The sequence below is a fragment of the Haliotis asinina genome, chromosome 2 (assembly GCF_037392515.1).
Source record: "Haliotis asinina isolate JCU_RB_2024 chromosome 2, JCU_Hal_asi_v2, whole genome shotgun sequence".
Classification (NCBI taxonomy): Eukaryota; Metazoa; Mollusca; class Gastropoda; order Lepetellida; family Haliotidae; genus Haliotis; species Haliotis asinina.
The window spans coordinates 46,610,906-46,631,206 of NC_090281.1; the positions used below are offsets into that span (position 1 = coordinate 46,610,906).

At 39.4% G+C, this 20,301-nt stretch overlaps 2 protein-coding genes across 2 annotated transcripts; one reads left to right on the top strand and one right to left on the bottom strand.

Moving 5' to 3' along the window:
* The first annotated feature begins 1,411 nt into the window (after nucleotides 1-1,411).
* On the top strand, nucleotides 1,412-13,622 carry LOC137273804 (geranylgeranyl transferase type-2 subunit beta-like). The gene is made up of 10 exons (XM_067806664.1): nucleotides 1,412-1,513; nucleotides 2,070-2,177; nucleotides 2,885-3,082; nucleotides 3,195-3,300; nucleotides 4,621-4,673; nucleotides 5,480-5,590; nucleotides 6,292-6,403; nucleotides 6,903-6,991; nucleotides 7,304-7,378; nucleotides 10,731-13,622. The coding sequence occupies exons 1-10, from the start codon at nucleotides 1,511-1,513 to the stop codon at nucleotides 10,866-10,868; spliced, it is 993 nt and encodes a 330-aa protein (XP_067662765.1). The 5' UTR covers nucleotides 1,412-1,510; the 3' UTR covers nucleotides 10,869-13,622.
* LOC137273805 (MORN repeat-containing protein 5-like) lies at nucleotides 13,559-18,648 on the bottom strand. The gene is made up of 5 exons (XM_067806665.1): nucleotides 18,552-18,648; nucleotides 17,801-17,948; nucleotides 17,410-17,521; nucleotides 16,089-16,220; nucleotides 13,559-13,981 (listed from the first exon to the last, which is right to left on the bottom strand). Exons 1-5 carry the CDS (start codon nucleotides 18,596-18,598, stop codon nucleotides 13,896-13,898), a joined length of 525 nt encoding a protein of 174 aa, XP_067662766.1. The 5' UTR covers nucleotides 18,599-18,648; the 3' UTR covers nucleotides 13,559-13,895.
* Between the last annotated feature and the right edge of the window lie 1,653 nt (nucleotides 18,649-20,301).

Sequence of the window (20,301 nt, forward strand, 5' to 3'; positions counted from 1 at the left end):
CACGTTGTATGATTCAGGCAATGAAGTAAATTCATATTTTTAGTCACCTATTCCACAATAGTGACTTGTAATGATTTATTACCACTACCAAGTGTCAGTAGATATATCTATCTACATTATACAAATAAAAAATAAAGCGCGTAATATGGCACTTGATACAGTCTATACAGAAAGTACTAATACGCTTTGGTCAAATCTCAGATGTTAACGATATTGCATGGTTAGGCCACGAGTAGAATTCTGACAAACCTAAAAACAATGATTCCTGTCGAACCCGGATTCTAACCCACAACATTTCAAATGTTCCTTGTTTGCGCATAGAGACACCTCTAATCAACGTCTTGATCAAAGGTTCCATTCAAAGAGAGATGTCCGTTCATCCGTTAACAATCTCTGCGATGTGATCCGTAATATCATGATATCCCGACAGTTTAGCTTTAGGGTAGCCATGAATGTTCAAGACTCTCTTGGGGAAAAAGACAAAGTTTCAGGTACTGCTGCAATACAAGATTTTTTTTCGAAATTGGAGTCTAAATATGCTCACAACTGTAAGAAAGTCTTGCAAAACGGCTGACATTTTTTTTAACGTTTGATAATTTTTTGCTTTTATTTTTCACAGTATTCTTCTCTATTTTCAGCAGCATATCCTGAGACGATATATTCTGTTCGATTCTAGTTCGGGAGGATTCCTGGCTCCAAAGAACCTCTCCGATGAAGTATTATTCAAATACTGTGCCCAAATCTTCACTGGTTTCAACCGTGAAAGAGAGAGATGGAATCGTGATTGTGGAGTAAGTGAGTGGGTGAATATGGTTATAGCAATGCTCCAGCAAGATAACAGCATAGCACACCAAACACGTCTTTTGTAAATTATATACCCGTCGTGGGAATCGATCCCGATCAATCGGCGTAACGAGGGAACACTTCAGTTACAAAGACGCCCTATCGTCCCTCTAAATTGTAAAATGGAGGGATCATCTTTGTTATGTTGCAGTGACCACAATGGATAAAACAATGCGGAAATTGAATTACATATCGGAAAATGATGTCAATGCAGAGTTTGGGTGGCTTTGGGTAGTTTTGGTCGTCAGTCAGAATACCGTTCGTAACTGAAAAAATATGACCCATGCTTGTAAGAGGCGACTAACGGTACTGCGCGGTCAGACCCGATGACTTGCTTGACACATGTCAGCATATCCCAATGGAGAAGATCGATGCTCATAATACTGACCATTGGATTGTCTGGTCCAGACTCGATTATTTACAGCCCGCTGGAATAACTGGAATATTGCTGAGTGGGGTTTCATTGATGGTTAATGATGCAGTTGCATTCATGATTTAGTTTTATAGCGTCATTCGTTTTCTTTTTGCTAGCGGTTGTAAACATGCATTACAGTTGCTTGCCTCCCTTGGAATGATAAAATTTACCTCCCCTGTCGATGACTACATTTACTGTTTATAGACAAAGCGAAGTTATCATTTATAAACAGTAGTATTTAACTGTAGGAAAATGGTAAGTTAATCACTTTGCTACGATAAGGAAATTTGCATCAAGTCCCAATCGGAATAGTTCACTGATTTATGCTTGTGGTGATATCGCGTTGTTTGGTGTGCTGTTTTCGATCATTTCTAGGTTATATTTCTGGTTGTATGATGTCGATTGTCAGATGATATGAGATATAAAAAACGGGTATAAGCATTCGTTACATATTTTGTTTATATCACGGTATGTGATTGTAATCTGAAAGTTTGCTCATGAAATATAACGATTTCGGTTCAGCGAGGACAACTTTCGTAAAGATATACAGGGCCCTGACAAGTAATTCACAGTAGGGTAAGAGTTCCGACCGTAACCACCCGGACCCCCATCCCCCACTATCACCCCAATCAAAAGCCATAATTACAAGCTAACATGCATACCTCTCCTGAAATATGGATTCAATAAATTAGAACAGGTATGCTAAACAGTGAACTTATTTCAACTTTATTTGACCAAATTGTACCCTATTAACTATAACCTGCATATAATGAAAGTGTACCCATTAACTCCTCTCTGTGTGATCCGACAGGGGACTCCCATCAAGGATGTGACCATCCCGGACAGCGCACCCAAAACCCTGCTTCTTCAGAAACATGCTGATTACATTGCTGCATATGGTGCCAAAAAGGATGACTATGTAAGTTATTCAAGCTCATCATGTACATACAAATTATAACATGCTCTATTTTTCACTGTCACCAGTGCTGCCTTGGTTGTGTTGCAGTTACTATTTCTAAACAACAAATCGATTGGTAGCCTAGTTCCAACAAGAGGGAAACATGTAGAGTTCAGTTTTCTGCAATGTTTCCTGTTTGACAGTGTTTGCAGTATGCCATAGATTTGATGTATCTACTCTATACATTTGTGAACCAACATGTACAACATGTCTGTTTGGCAAATGACTTTCTTTGGAATGTTCCTCTGGTCACTAGGCAGTGAGTGGGTACCTGGTAGTATGAGATGGTTATGTGACATTTAAACTTCCAGCTCCTCATAGGAGGCTTAGGTTGTTTATGTTGCAGTGGATAGTTATCATCGTTATTCAAAATCTGACAGTAGTTCAAAAGTTTATACACTGATTTGGGCTTATTTGATTTCCTTGAAATACACACTGTCTCATTTCATTATCTGACAGAAAATAGGCATACATCACCACCCAGTTTATCCACAGTTGATGGAAAAATTTTGTGTATATGTAACAGGTTATTTTGGAAGTATATTTTCATGTTCAGTGACCAAAGATAGCAAGTATGAAAGAAACACAAAATTTATAAAAAAAAGAGGGACAAGGTTTTGTTTTGAGTTATTGAATTCTCTTTTTACAAATTTTTGCTTGTCTTTTAGGAATATATTATGACAGAATACCTGCGTATGAATGGCATATACTGGGGACTGACAGCCATGTCTCTTGCTGGGCAACTTGACCGTATGGACAAAGCAGAAGTTCTTGAATTTGTTAAACAGTGTCAACAGGAATGTGGAGGCATTAGCTGTAGTGTAGGGCACGATCCTCATCTGCTGTGTACACTCAGTGCCGTGCAGGTAGGATCCTCATTTATTGTTTTTCAGCATTCCCAGTAGCTTTATTTCAAAATTTTATTAGTATGTAGATTTGCAAATATGAATGGGTTTCTGATGGTGATGTTATCTGCAGATACTGACTCTTTATGGCTCACTGGACACTGTCAACACTGACCGGGTAGTGGACTGGGTCAAGAGCCTGCAGCAAGAAGATGGCAGCTTCATTGGGGACAAGTGGGGTCAGTCCATCTACATCTGTAGTCGATATGTCTACAGATCCAAAAAACCTGCCTGAGATACAAATATTGATATTGATCTTAAACATCACTCTTCAAAATTTGAACTTTCCTTAAACAGATATGAAAATTAGAGAATTTAAGATATTTTCCTCCTGTTTGATCCTGTTATATTCCTTTTTAAAAGAGGAAAATGGAATGCTTTTTCCCAATATTCTTAAAGCTCTGATGGTTTGATGTTTTGCAGCATAACTAGAAATGTTAAAGGATGCTACATTCCTCACATGGGAACAATCAGTGAAGTCCCCTGTCAGTATTTTGCTGCAATATTGCTAAATGTGCCATAAAACCCAATTCAAGCATGCACTCAGAGCTTCATGTAAGCTTTTGGCCATGTGGGTATGATACCAGTAGTTTTGAAACAAAATGGGTATTTCCAATTTCAAGTGGGTGTGTATAGTTTTAGATACCCACCATCTTTTTAAATTCTGGTTATTCTTGTCAGATAAGTAGAACAGGTATAACACTGTCTTATCCAATAGTAAGACAAAATCCATCCCACAATGCTAAATTATAGCCAATACAGTTTTATCCACATGTGCTGCAAGAAGTAATGTGTGCCTGTTACATCCATGCCAAGATTTCTGTTAAATGATATAACAGTCATGTCTCCCTCAACAGTTAATTTTTTTCAAGACCTTCTTCCCATCGTGTTGTTTCACGCGAATAGCTAATGTTACAAGTTCATTTCAAATGCACTGTAACTGATTCTGATTGTGAAGTACAAGCCTATAAATTCATACGGCAGTCCTCTAATGAACTAGGTAGTTTATAGTGTGTGGAAGCTTTCAATCACACTTGCTCACCATTATCGATTTGACAAAGAAAACCACTATTTGATTGGTTGCTAGTCACTGAAGGTTTGATAAACTGTGCTTAGTATTCAGTTTCTGTTGCAAATTATAATTGCATTTGAAATTATTCAAGATTGTTTTTAATTACGAATATTTAGAGATTGAAAAACTCTAAGTTTGATTAGCTTTAATTGATACGATACGCAGTATGATTTTCATGTATTGTGTAAATACGCATTGTTATTTTGACTTAGCGTAAATGTAAATATTTAGCATTTTTCGATGTGCTGACATTTATTTTTCTTGCATATTTCAACTATTTTACAGCATATTTTATGCAAATACGCATCTTATATGGGGCTCAGGCACTCACTCTCTCTCTCTCACTCACTGAAAGATGGTACTTGTTGCTTTCCTGCCTGGTGTGGCCAGGCAGGGCACCTCCTTCAATGTCTCACTCCTCTTGCAGGTGAAGTTGACACAAGGTTCTCCTTCTGTGCAGTCGCCTGCTTGTCGCTACTAGTATGTATATGTTTGTTGTTTTCGTTAGTCCTGTTTTATGATCCTGTATACTTCCTCAGGCATGGGTTGCTGAGGACAAATTCTAACCCAAATCTTCATGGGTGTCTGCTGTTATACATGAGAGAGAAAGGAGATGGTGAGGGCTCTCACATACATTATCCTTGAGATCCTATAATGTCTCCATTCTGTTCAATGCCCTTGAAGAATTCGCAGTCTTACTTCATTTTTAACCTGATTACTATCAGCCATTTCAAGGACAATGCTGAAAACAGAAACCCAGTCAAATCTGTAGGCAAGATATTGGATAAGACAATCCAGTGATCAATATTATGAGTGCCAATCTATGTATTAAGGAAGTCTTAGAATCCTAGGTAGTCCAGGATGGTTTTGTTTCACTCTTACTCTGCCGTTTTTGCCATTATGGAATGTCAGATTTGTTATTCTTGTAAAGTTGGATGAACATGAATTTCCGACATGTTTGATGGATGACTTGTTTTTTTATTCTATATAAGATGTTTCAGGGCAAAAATAAGCTTTTTGTTTGTAATTGTGTTATTATCAATCTTGGCAAAACTATTATCTTGAATCCATGTCATTACCTCATCTCATCCAATCATTTACTCAACTCGTGTTAAAATGTTAAATGCCATTTCTTGATTTTTGTTGTTCTGGTGTCTCTGGTTTTTTTACAACCTTTTTCTTGCAACATTTGTAATCAAATGAAAATGAAAATTCTAAATGAGTTGAACTAAATGTCCATATTCCTCATCTAAATTATTGTTTTATTTCTGATGGTTTTGTTTCAGGGAAAGTTGAATGCCATCAATATAGACAAGGCTGTTGACTTTGTGTTGTCCTGTATGAACTTTGATGGAGGGTTTGGTTGTCGGCCTGGTAGCGAGTCCCACTCAGGACAGGTCAGTAGATGCTTTATCTCTGATGAAACTGAAAATGTTGTGTCTGTTGAGAGTGTTAATTACAATTTTTTTCCTTTTTGCATAGCTCAAGTGTGTAACATGTAACAAAACCCAAACCCTCAAGGCAGAGGTGTTAATGGTGTATTATGAGCTAGTAGCTATGACCATTTGGTGTGGCGTTGGGATTCTGTATCTTTTCATATTTGGTAGTAAAATTTCTAATTACAACCCTGTCCTTATGAGGTATAAACAAAGTAATATTTTCTGCCATTTTTATTATTATTTTATTATATGAAAGTGATGTTCCCAGTGTATGAATACACAATATCATTTAGAAAATGGTAAACCACAAGATATGTTATACTTTTCTCACTAAAGTACTTTCTAGGGTTATTTCAGATTTGAGATTTAAACCCACACCAAAGAGATTAACCCTGTACTGTATCCTTATGCACTTGGATGCAGTTTTGCAGGTTTATCACTTGGATGCAGTTTTGCAGGTTTATCACTTGGATGCAGTTTTGCAGGTTTATCACTTGGATGTAGTTTTGCAGGTTTATCACTTGGATGTAGTTTTGCAGGTTTATCACTTGGATGTAGTTTTGCAGGTTTATCACTTGGATGTAGTTTTGCTGGTTCTAAGTAGCTGAGGAGGCTTCTCTGTACATGATGCTGATGAAAGGGAGGTAACTCTGTTTCAGATATACTGTTGTGTGGGGATGTTGGCGATCACAGGACGACTCCATCACATCAACGCTGACCTGCTGGGGTGGTGGCTGTGTGAGCGACAGTTGCCGTCTGGGGGTCTCAATGGTGAGATATCTACACACAGTAACGCTTGTGACAGATAAGATTACACAACATGCAGCTGTCTTTGAATGTTCAAGCTGACACAACCAAAGGATCTGCTAGTTTCAATTTCCTGAGAACACTGAAATATCAACCCAAATCATTTTATCTACTGTGCTGTCTGTTGTGATACTCCAGATCTGTAGAGGGGTGGTTGGTTAGCCTTGTGGTAAAGCCATTTGCTTGTCATGCCAAAGACCCGGCTGCCATCCCCGACCTTGCTACTATGTGGGTAGTATATATCTGGTGTCTCCCTCCCATGACATTTGTTGAGAATTGCTGCAAGGAGCATATAACCGTACTATCACCACTCAAGCTGTTTCATTCACTGGTAAATCAGCTATGTAGCACTTACCAACACTAGCCTCCTTCAGACCACATTTACAGACCCTTATGTTCCCAAGACATTATCATTGCTAGTGTACTTTTCCATTGATGTGAACATTTTTTGCCTTCCATCCAGGCCGGCCAGAGAAGCTTCCTGATGTTTGCTATTCTTGGTGGGTCCTGGCATCTCTCAAGATCATCGGTAAACTGCACTGGATTGACAAGGTAACATTAGTGTGTAAAGGGCAGTAGCGAGTCATGTCAGAGCCTGTTGTTGACCGGAACAGTTCAAGGGGTTTGGGTTGTAGATTGAGTATATGCTGTTTGCTGTGTTTCGAGAAATTGAAGCCTTGAAATGTAGAATACTGGCTATAAGTCATATGTAAATGACCTCCCTTTATAAAATGTTTGTTTTTGTATGTCCTGTTCACATGCTGTAGAATATCTCCAAGATTACAGGTGTGATGTATTAGTTGTTTATGATTATGACGTCACTGATGTTGTTCACATGTAAGTATTTCACTGATTTCATTGCAGGACAAGTTGATTCAGTTTATCCTGGCATGCCAGGATGAGGAGACAGGAGGATTCGCTGACCGGCCTGGGGACATGGTGGGTATATCCAGCTTTCAGTGAGAACAGCAATAGTTGGACAGTCGTCCAAAGTAACTCTATCAGTAAACTTTGAAACTTATGTCTACAAAGGTGATACATCACGTTAAAGATCACAGGTCTTGCATAGCTCTCCATAAAGCATTCAGCTGTAAAAATGACACTGTATCATGACAGATTGTCCTTTTTACTGTATATTAAGCTGATCTCATAGCTCCCATAACTTGACCCTTAAAATTAGTATGGTACATTAAGCGATCCCCCTGCGATGGTGTCCTATTCGCAGCCAACTCAGACCTCAAGTGGCAGTTACCAGATACCAGAATATATTTCGCTTTATAAATTAATAGTTTCAGATACTATTTTTTTTAGATCACTGCATCAGAATTTATCATGATTTATTTTTGGTTACCTTTTAACTGAATCACGGGTCTGGGAACGCCTGCACTGCAGAGTTGATTGCTCTATTCGTTGCTGTATACAAGACAATTACAAAAGGTTATCTTAATCTGTGTATACAGGACAATGCTCAGTGAAAGCTTACTAGAACTGAACAGCTAAATTATCTTGTCTAGAGATGTTTAATCACAAATTTGATGTCTTTACTTACAAAGTCATCTTCTGTTTTTTGTTCTTTCACGCAAAGAGTTACAATTAGGAGATAAACACACTGTGTTGGGAAATCAGAGGTATATAACGAAATTGTAATAGCTCTAAATTTGATTTAAAACTGAACGCGTAGCCTGAGGTTTTAAATACAAAATTTAGAGCTATTATAATTTCGTTATATACCTCTGATTTTTCAACACAATACGTTCATCTCAATTCTACCATAACCGTGTTATTCAGATTTTAAACAAGTACCTAAAGTGTTGGAAAATCAGAGGTATATAACGTGATTATATACCTCTGAATGACTTTGATTAACCAATCACAATCCAGTATTTACTGAAGTCATGGTAGAATGTCATTTTCGTACCCCCTGAAAAAATTTTGACAGGAATGTAACTCATACATACTTTGACTTATCTGTTATCTTATCTTATACAGTATTTGTTGCCTCACACTTTCTGCATGTATCATTGTAGCTGGATAGGGCTGTACTCTGAAAACCGACGTGTCCATCTTGAACAGAAAGTAGCTGTAGAGCAAAATGGAGAAATCAGATGTCCCTCAAAATGTCACGTGACATGTTTAACATGTTTAATGTGACTTTTTTGGCAGCTGTATGTGGAAGACTAATTATGATGTGCTGTTGTTAGTGGAGAAAAGTGGACATTAGAGTGACCAATCAAAAACCAAGGAATTGCCAGGTCCAGCTTTGGGCTATCAGACAGGAGACAAATACCATACATACTCTAATTATTATAATTATTATTCATTATTATTATAGGATATTTATATAGCTCACAAATCCATGCAACTATTGTTTGCTCAAGGCGCTGGTATTTGTTTCCCTTAATTATTGGATGTCTGTCTCAGCATCACATTGTATTATCAGTTTCAACTCTCTGGGGAGTATACAACTTTTGGTGCTACTAGGCGCACCAAGTATACTGTGGCTCTCTCATCCTAATGAGGTACCCAATAAACAGTGGGGTGGACTACGAGACATAGTCACAGTACTTTGTCCAAGTTTACTGCACATTGCTGTACCTGCAACTAGGTGTGTGAACGTATTCATGTAGCCACCATCTGGTCATCTACCAATGGATGTGTGGGTTGTTTTAAGTGCACAGGGTTGTGTACTGTACACTAGGGGTTGTGACAACACTGAAAGAGTCTGCACACAAACTTGACTCCAAGGTTGTCACAGGTGAGCTCCATCCTGACACCTCATCCTCGATGGATCACTAGCAACATGCTTAAGCCAGCTTGCCCACTGCACCTCCTAATAATGCAGTAAAACTACCACAACCAAACTGATTAAAGACAATACCATATTTACACAATAAATACAACATAAAATATGAAACTGCCACATTATCATGATATTACAGTGAAATCTGTCTACACTGGCATAGCACAGGACCAAAATACAATGCCAGACAGGGTGCTGGATTAGACAGTGATGATCATTTTTCAACATGGGTGTCCTTGGACTCATCAGTCTCTTTACTGCTATAATGCCTTTGATCTTTGTGATTGTGCAACAAATTTATGCAATGTTGACGAGAGATAATTATTCTTTATTCAGCTCTAAACATTGTTCAATAAAATGTACAGTTACCCACTGACACATCACTCACTTGAAACCAGTTGATGCAATCCCCCAGTGTTTATGAAGCACAACTATGGTAATCCTACAAACGTTTGATTCACTGCGCAATCACTACTTCCTGATTATCTAGCATGCCAAGAAGATTAATTAGTGCATTGAATTATGGGTCCTTGATTAGACTGTTAAAACCCATGCCAGTTAAAGACAGTGTTATTTACAGTTAAAACTGCATGTTATGACTGGAAAGTCATCTCAGAATAGCCAGAAGGCACATTTGACAATGTTTTAATGATCATAATGTTCAAGTAAGATGGCGGGACCAAAGTTTTGTGCTGGATTTGACAGTGTGCCGGATTAGAAAGGTGCCAGTGTTGGTACTTCACTGTATGTATACAGGAAGACTGTGCACTTGGTTTTCATGTACATATAGATGACTAAATTCACAGAGCAGAAATTCAGGATCTGAGTTTGGGTCCTGTTTCACCTTGGTTGTATTTCTTGCTTTGTCAGTGCTATACATGTGCTCACGAGTTTTACAAAACACTGAACCTTCACCAAATTTGCTTCAGCATGTAATATGTGTGATCTCAAGCACACTTTGAAATGTGCTGAACTTGAGCATGACATAGGAGGGAGTTTTGTTTTATGCTTCCTTTAGCAACATTCCAGCAATATCACGGCAGGGAATGTACCCATGTGGGGATTTGAACCGAGGTCTTCGGCATGATGATCCAATGCTTTAACCACTAGGCTACCCCACCACCACAAATGTGTGTGCCTGCCTTGAACATGAAATAGATTTGCACGATCTGAAGCACATTCAGTGCTGGATGTGATACCAGCAACGACACCACACCTGTTTATTAATCTGACGTTTAACACGTGAAGGTCCAGAGTAGAATAAGCCTTTAGCAGCCCATGCTTACCATAAAAGGCGACTATGCTTGTCGTAGCAGGCAACTAATGGGATCAGGTGATCAGACTCATGTTATTGGTTCCCAGATTGTCTGGTCCAGGTTCGATTCTTTAGAGACGCTGCCATATAGCTGGAATGCTGAGTGTGGTGTAAAACTTAACTGACTCACTAATCTGACATTTACTCCTTGTTGATACTCTGATGTCTGATTTCAGGTGGACCCGTTTCACACACTGTTTGGTGTTGCTGGATTGTCCCTTTTAGGGGACACAACAATTCATCCTGTCAATCCTGTCTTCTGTATGCCCGAGGAAACAATTAGGAAGGTTGGGATTCAGCTGGATCTGTTATGATGCTCACATTCCTAGTCTCACAAACATGTTCATAATAGGCCATGTTCCACAATATAGCGGCTGTGATGTAGTGTTCCCCCTAGGGTTCAGAAAGTGCTGGATAAATTCATGGAAAAGGGCACTTCATAATCTAAAAGGGCATGCTGGTGAGGATTATTGAAAAAATAACGAAATGTATTTGAAGTCAGTCATCCTATAATTTCAGTTCTAAAGTTCATTGTTTTCTCAGTTTGTATTTTAAGATTAGTATTTGAAAAAAAAGCATTTCAAGACATTATATATATGCCAATTTCCTAATCATCTTAAAAACAATATCGTGACTCAAGAAAGGGAGAGAACTCTGCATTTGATAAAATCAGGAAAATACACAGGGTCGTAGTAAAATCAAGCGCAGCTGAATAAACTGACTGCAATTGAGGCTAAAAGGGAAGGGCCCAAAAATCAAAGAGCAGGGTGCTGTGCCCTCCTAAACGTGCCTAGGGGGAACACTATGATGGTCATAATGGACTCTCTGTCATGGTGCCATGATCTTGGAAATGGCTCTTATGCTGTTATTGTAAGAACTCCCATGATTGCCTAAGCCTGTGTGTTATGATACATCTTAATGCTAAGATGGTTTTGTGGAACTCATTCTTGGTAGTGCAGTGTAGAATGTCTGTGTGGAAGTATGTCTTAGCGCTGTGATTGCCTAAGTCTGGGTGTTATGATACATCTCAATGCGAAGATGGCATTGTGGAACTCGCCCTTGGTAGTGCAGTGTAAAATATCTATGTGGAAGTATGTCTGAGCACTATGACTGTCTCAGTATGTGTGTTTCGACAAGTCTAAATGCTATGATAGCCTTGTGGAAGGGTACTGTGTCACTCATCCCCAGTCACCCAGTGAAATATATGTCCTCTTCTCTAACAACATGTAACAGTACACACTGACAACACAGCTTTGTCCACAGATGTGATATCTCTTTGTTTTGTGAGTTATTTGATAGGACAACTATTTATTCTATGTGGAAGTATGTCTGAGCACTATGACTGTCTCAGTATGTGTGTTTCGACAAGTCTAAATGCTATGATAGCCTTATGGAAGGGTACTGTGTCACTCATCCTCAGTCACCCAGTGTAATATATGTCCTCTTCTCTAACAACATGTAACAGTACACACTGACAACACAGCTTTGTCCACAGATGTGATATCTCTTTGTTTTGTGAGTTATTTGATAGGACAACTATTTATTTTAAGTTCACATTATTCAAATGTGGCTCAGAACAAAATTGCTGTGGGGAATGACTCCAGCCCAATACAGATAAGATACCGTAAGATGTTTAACAAAGTAATTTGTTGCCTTATAAATGTCTAGTCTATGGTAAAGTGTGAGCACCTGTCAGGGCTATAAATAATAATTATTTTATTACATAATAAAACAATTATAGACTGGTGAATTTGGTCAGTACCTGATTTATGAACCCATGAAAAGCAATATTGACCTAGTACCTTGTCCTCATTCAAGATTGGTTTTCGTAGGTCCATAAAAAACAGGTACTGACATCATCACTAGTCTATTATTGTATATCACTCCATGGAGGATGCTGTGTTTTCTGTCAAACCTTCCACTGTTACTTTGTCAGAAGTTCCACATTTCCATATACTTTTATCTTACCTCACACATAAGTGTTGTATTCTGATTGACTGAGTCAATCAATGCACCGCACTTACAAGAGAGTAACATTTTCTATGTTACCCGCTGAAAATGTTGAACTGTGGAAATTTGTTTCCGGTACCTCATACCTCGCATCCGGTACCTCATATTATCATCCGATACCTGTACATCAAACTGTTCAAAATTATCATTTAGGTGCACAGTGAGATAAATATGTTGTTCATTGGTCCCTCAGGGTTGATGTACCATCAATGTTTGTTTATGTTCTGAAGGGCTCTGAGAACATGAACAGATATTGTAAACCAAAAGTGTTCTGTAATCTGATTGGTTGAAAAACATGATCAAATGGTATTAGATTCCTGGAAACTGCAAGACTATTCACTGCATATTGACACGTAGAAACATCACAAGCAATTGTTTTGTTGTGTCATCAACAGTGGTGACGTCATTCAAAAACATATTGTGATGTAAAGTTAGAATGATGTCACAAATGAGCACCTCTAGATGCTACCATGGGAACAAGCTGAAACAGCCAGCTGATGACACTTCACTGCTGTACCCGTACTCAATATAAATAAGTGCAGAGAGTAAAACCCTTTGGTTTACTTTTTGTGTACTATGTCGATAAACATCATGTGTTGGCCAATTTCTGGGTGTTACTGAGTATTTGAAACACAGGAATAAATCATTTGAAACCTCCAGCTGATGTTGTCGGTTCCAAATGTATTCCCGTGTTTCAAATCCTCAATAACATCCGGAAATTGGTCAATACATCATGTTTATCTCCTAATTGAGGGTACATCAACCCATGACCACCTCATGACCACTGAACAACTCAAGGTTCTGAGCAGATGTTATTGTGTCCCATATGTTGAATTTTTGTGCTAAACATACTTCAGAGTATCAGCATGAGGGACGTCACCAACTAAATAAGTCCACGAATTATGATTCTGGCCTCAGAATCCTGTATTGATGACATTCATTTAAGTCATCTACCTGAGCAGATCCTATGTGGAACAAATTACAAACATCATTGTACATTTGGGATTATTTATTCATATCTCTTCGAATATACACAAATAAATATACATATTTACAAATCTGGTAGTATGTGCTTTCTTTATACAGTATGGGTTCGTTAGAAATGTAAGTCATGAAAACTGGAATATACATTAGAAAAAGTACTTGAGAATATCAAAAAATGTTTGTAGAAATATTCAAAATGTGTAAAGAAGAACTTAGCCATTCCATTGACTCAAATTTTCACGTAAGTATATCTCAAAAAAAAATCTGCAATAGGGCATGTTTCAGATATAAACTGTTGGAATAGTTGAGTGAAATTTTGTGGCTGAGACTGATGAGGGTTTAGAGCATCAAGCTGTGGCCTTGGCCTTGTAGCCGACATACTCGTCCCAGCCCTTCCGACATGTCTTCACGATCCAGTCATGTTCATCATCATCTGAACAGAAAGAGGCTGGTCAATATCATATATTTTGAATACCAAAAACAGTTACAAACTCAAAATGATTCTGATGCCACTGATACTTAGGTTAAAATATTAGTTATTGTGGTTAGAATATGTGCAGTTGAGTGACTGTTGTTTTCTTTCACATTCAGCAGCCATCAATCTCTCAATAGAAGGCTTAAAATGATGTGAGTGAGGTGTTAAGCTGCTTTTAGAATATACCAGCAACATCATGGCACCAGAAATAGGCTTCACACACTGTACCCATGTTGGGAATCAAACCCCCGATGCTAGTACAGCTGCCATGCCACACAATATACCAGCAATATCATGGCACCAGAAATAGGCTTCACACACTGTACCCATGTTGGGAATCAACTCCCCGATGCTAGTACAGCTGCCATGCCACACAATATACCAGCAATATCATGGCACCAGAAATAGGCTTCACACACTGTACCCATGTTGGGAATCAAACCCCCGATGCTAGTATAGCTGTCATGCCACACAATATACCAGCAACATCATGGCACCAGAAATAGGCTTCACACACTGTACCCATGTTGGGAATCAAACCCCCGATTCTAGTACAGCTGCCATGCCACACAATATACCAGCAATATCATGGCACCAGAAATAGGCTTCACACACTGTACCCATGTTGGGAATCAAACCCCCGATGCTAGTACAGCTGCCATGCCACACAATATACCAGCAATATCATGGCACCAGAAATAGGCTTCACACACTGTACCCATGTTGGGAATCAAACCCCTGATGCTAGTATAGCTGTCATGCCACACAATATACCAGCAACATCATGGCACCAGAAATAGGCTTCACACACTGTACCCATGTTGGGAATCAAACCCCCGATGCTAGTACAGCTGCCATGCCACACAATATACCAGCAATATCATGGCACCAGAAATAGGCTTCACACACTGTACCCATGTTGGGAATCAACTCCCCGATGCTAGTACAGCTGCCATGCCACACAATATACCAGCAATATCATGGCACCAGAAATAGGCTTCACACACTGTACCCATGTTGGGAATCAACTCCCCGATGCTAGTACAGCTGTCATGCCACACCTCATGTGGTTTGATAACTTCATGGCTGAACAATTCACTGTATTGATGTGCTATGTCTTCACATGTATTATTTAAAACATTTTGCAATTCTTAATCTCAATCCTTCACATCTTAAACCCTTAAATACAAAGTCTTCACAGAGGACATTTATTGAGTCGTGAACAGTTCAGTTACTGTCTGTTACACATTTTTTTAAAGTGTGAACAAAAGTAAAATAATATAAGGGTAACACTATTTTTCAGGGCATTATCATTTGCAGAAGCCCGAGGTCTTTCATTAACCGCCCGAGGAAGGAGGGCAGTTGAAAAGACCGAGGGCTTCTGCAAATGATAATGACCTGAAAAATAGCATACCGTTATTATAGCTAAAATGAATAGAATTTTTAATAAAATAAGAATAATAACAGTGGCATCGGTTTAGAAGCATTTACTGCCAACAACAAAACGACTGAGGTCACTGACACACATTTTACAAATAGAGACGTCATAGAACAACACAAATGACGTCACTTTTGAGAGTGACGACATTCGACCTTGACCTTTGCTCACACTACCAGCCGCCATTGTTTTCAGTGATCAACAACGTTAGACTTCAAGTCGATGTTTTCATTGCTGTATGTTGTCATTTATGCTACAATTGTTATGGTTGGCACAGGCAGGAAAGTGCATAATGGCACAGACACATGTGACGAATGTGAGCCAGATATAAGGTCATAATGAACCCAAGTTTAAACGAGATGAAGGTGATTGAACTTCAACAGCTGAGCTACTTATGACGTCACGTAACAACGGGCTTGATAATGGCCCGTCGTCAAGCATTTTGCGGGCGTTATCAAGTTACAGTGGACCGCTCATTTCTGATAATGTGCAGTGACATTTCTGAGTGGTGTTGATATTGGATATTTTCTTACAGTGACAATACGTCTCTTGAAAATATTATTTCTCTAATGGTATGTTCAGCTGTCAGTACAAACAGTGAGGAAATCAAACATGACAACCACTCACCAGCATTCCTTAAGAACTTGTGGTTATAATCAACAACTACTCGAGTCACAGGATTGTAGAACCCATCACCACAGTCATAGCAACCCTCGGGGATGTCTCGCGGCGGCACACGGTTCGTCAGCTGAGATCGACCTGTAATGGATTGTTTGTTAATATGCAGATTTTCACACTGACAACATGTTTTTCCAATCTTCAATGGTAGACACTGGACTAAAACTTGAGTCTAGTTACATACTGTTTGGTCTTTTAAGCTCAGCTGATAAAATCCCATTTGAACTATAGAAAATGACATGAAACATTTTTAGGATTGGGGACAGACATTTTGGGGAACTGTTCTCATGAAACAAACCATTGCCTGGAATTCTAATCCATGATAACAGATATTGGGTATGCCAAAACGATGCAAATCAGGGTTAACAAATTGTGGTGCCGGCTTAGGTGACCCTCATAAATAAAAACTGACTTCAGTGGTGCCATGAAAGAGCTCTAGAAGGAGACTAGCGGTATTAGTGGGGTTGATCAAGATGCATGTCTGCAGGCATGGTGTAATATATATTACAAAAAACCTAGATTTAGTTTAAGGTTGCTTATATATATTGATAATATTTGTGAATTTATGTTGTCCCCACTCCCAGTACAAGGCATGCTCAAAGTGCTTACACACAATCTGATTACTATTACCCCGAATAACCCAAACTGCCCTCAACGCACTAGGTGGTTAATAGGCACATAACTTATCCGAACACATAAGCTTTTTCTGTTGGGTGAACAGAGTTAAGTTTGAACAAACTCACTTGCCTAAAGTGAGACTTCATGTGTCACATGCTTTGTTGTGGGGCAGAGCTGAAGTCCTAGAATCCATCAGGAGTCAAGCTGTGACCCATCCAAGGACTCTCCACCCCCATCATTGCTTAACATCAGCTGATTTGTGACAAAGCTCTATGCACAGGACGACACACTACTATATTTGAGGTCAGCATTTACCCACACAAGTGAAATGAAGCACATACATATTTTCTTTAGTTTGGTTTGATTGTTCATTGTTTGATGTTATACCCTGCAGTATTCCAGCTACAGTCTGAAAATAATCCTGTCTGGACCAGAAAATCCAGTAATTGACAGAATGAGCATCAGTATGTCATTGAGATACAATGGCATGTTTCAACCGTGGCATGTTTCAACCATGTGATGTTTGAACCATGTATCACCATGCTAGATCCCATTAGTCACATGCATGGGTTACTGAAGACCAATTCAGACCCGCATCTTCACGGGTTGAAGCCAACATAGAGTAGGTGATGTAAGATGTGCAGGGACGTACCAGCTGGTTTGAGTCCATTGCAGATTTCAGTGTAGAACCTTCTGTCATAGCCATCACAGTACTCCCACTTGTCTTCCTCGTACCCAAGGCCGTCCGAGAATGTGTACTTCCCCTGTTAACAGGGGAACAATGATGACTGATACAACATGTTCAGCTTGATACAGCAATATTCCTGTACTGTCGTGGTATGAGCTTGTCTTGACCAGAAAACTTTGGATTGGAGAATTCCATTTCAGTCAGTGAGTTTATTTATTTTATGCCTCTTTTAACAATATTCTAGCAATATCACCAGAAATGGGCTTCACACACTGTACCCACATGAGGAATCAAAATGGGGTCTTTTGCATGGCAAGCAGTGCATACTATTTGTGTCCCACAAGTCTCAACTTACCTCCACAGCATAGCCATTTTCCCACGTTGCCTCGTACTTACTACCATTTGTGAAAAACAGTGTTCCCTTTCCATGGAACATACTGTCTTTCAGTTCCCCTTCATATCGGGTTCCAGTGGGGAACATATATGTTCCCTTACCCTCCATTCTGAAAAAGAAAAAAACAAACAAACATTTATGACATATTGACTTGTCCTTGCTACTCAATCAAAGTGCATATCATTGATGAAATTCATTACTTCTTTTTGTGGGCATGCATAGTTCTTACTGCGAGGGGAACATAAAGAAATAAAGAGGGTACATGAACACATGGACCAGTGAACCTGTTCATTCTCTCTCTGATTCACTTTCGCATGACCCCCACCCCCACCCCCTCCAAATTTACAGTCAAAACTGGTTGTTTATCTTCCATTTGCTGATATTGATAAAGTATATCGATTTACTCAAAATTGTTTAAGAATAAACACTATTCGTCCATACCTCCATGTGTCACGGATAGTCATTTTCACAATCTTCATATTGAGCTGTCAATTTGTCAAAACAGTAACACCTACAATAATCAGCTGATAATCGTTTGTTGATAATCATAGACTCTTAAGATCTTTTTCACGTGCATCAATATTGACGTCATAATAAGAACGGATTCACGAAATGACAATTCACGAAATCTCAGTTCGAACTTATACGCACATTCACAAGACATAGACATCTCCATTCACTTAGAATTAACAAAAGTTTAATAAATAGTTACCGTCCATTTTCGTGATCTCCCTTGTAGCTGCTTCCCGTGTACTCCATCTTGAGGCTTCTGGTGTTGTCATAGCAATCTCGCGAGAGTTCGCGACCTGTAGGACAAGAAGCGCGACTAAGGGAAGCTACTCTAAATAAGAACCCTCATTGAAGGAAGCGCTTTAAAATGACTCTTCTGATAAAAGGTCCATGTTTGCACGTGAACACTCTGTTTTCTTTGTGAATGTGGTGTTACAATTAAGACTAGTTATAGGAAGTAGATAAAACCCCAGGAGGGGTGGGGGTTGTGAAGCTGTTATCACATGTTCTATTATGAGCACTATACCCATCCTCGCTGTTATCTCTCGATGAATTTTTTGAATGGCCCTTTCCTAATCACGAAAGGGAATTCCATTATGTCAAGTGACAACAGCACCTCACCTGTGAGGGTTCTGCGGCACGTTCACGCACAGAGGGAATAGTTAAAACGTCAAGCTACAGATAAACCTTTTAACACTTAAGTGTTTTTATCCTCAGTGTTTGTGAGGAAACTATGTGTAAATGAAACTGACTTAAATTGACGGCTCGTTATCAATTGTACGATATTACTATCCACGACTAAATGCGATAAAAACAATTTTCTGTGTGCTGATTAAAGTTTTCTTGTTTTGATGAAATAACGCCGAAACACTGCAACGTAAGGCAAAAATACCCCCAAACATACTATAATACTCAAGAGCACAAGAAACGTATCACCAGGGCATATATCACAGAAATGTTGTTGAGTATACACAATTGTGTATTCTACAAATTTGCTTTACCAAGCACGAAACAGAATCACCAATGTCCAATCAGTAGTGATCCTGTCCAAGCCTTCAGCAGCATGTGTGACGACCCCTTGAATCGATACATGCCAAAACACGTTTCCTCATGGATGGCGTTAGTCGTCGGATGATGTCAGGAATTCTGTGCCACAGCCCCAAGACAACTTGTTCGAACTGCTGTCGATTTGCTGGTGGAGGTTGTCGTTGTCTCAACAGTCTATTAAGATCATCCCATAGATCCTCTATCGGATTCAGATCCGTAGATCACGCTGGCCAGGGCAATATGTTGATTATCACGTTGTTGAGGTAGTCTTGCTCGAGCCTGGCCCTGGCAGTATGAGGACGTTCATCGGTCTGTAGAAATATGACACCCCACGGCTGTTGACGCACATATGGTAACACAACCGATCTCAAGACTTCGTCTCTGTACCTTTGTGCAATCACATTTCCATGAAAGATGACATGTCGTGCTCTCTGTTGACCACAAATTCACACACACACCCCTCCCCCCATACCGTGTCACTGCCTCTACCAAGAGGGTGCACCTCTTGGACACAGTTTGGCACTAGTCGTTCACCCCTAGATCTATAAACTCGAACTCATCCATCATTTCGGAGCATGTTGAATCAACTTTGGTCTGTAAACAGAACTCTGTCCCAATCACGTCGCTTCCACCGACGTATAGTTCAAGACAGTGTTGACGGGTCAAGACCATTCCACGAAAGGGACAGTGAGCTTTGATGCCAGCCATACGGGGTCGTCGCCATGTCATCAACCGCTATTCTAGAGGTGTATGTTGTGAAGAAGAATATTGTGTTCATGATTGTTGTAGTTTAGCGTTCCTAAGCTCGCGCGGCAACCCTCGGTCTACCCGTTCCTGGACGGTCTTGTGTCTGGCGACCTGTCTGTTGGTAAGGACTCAAAAAGTTGTTGATGGTTGCTCTGCTG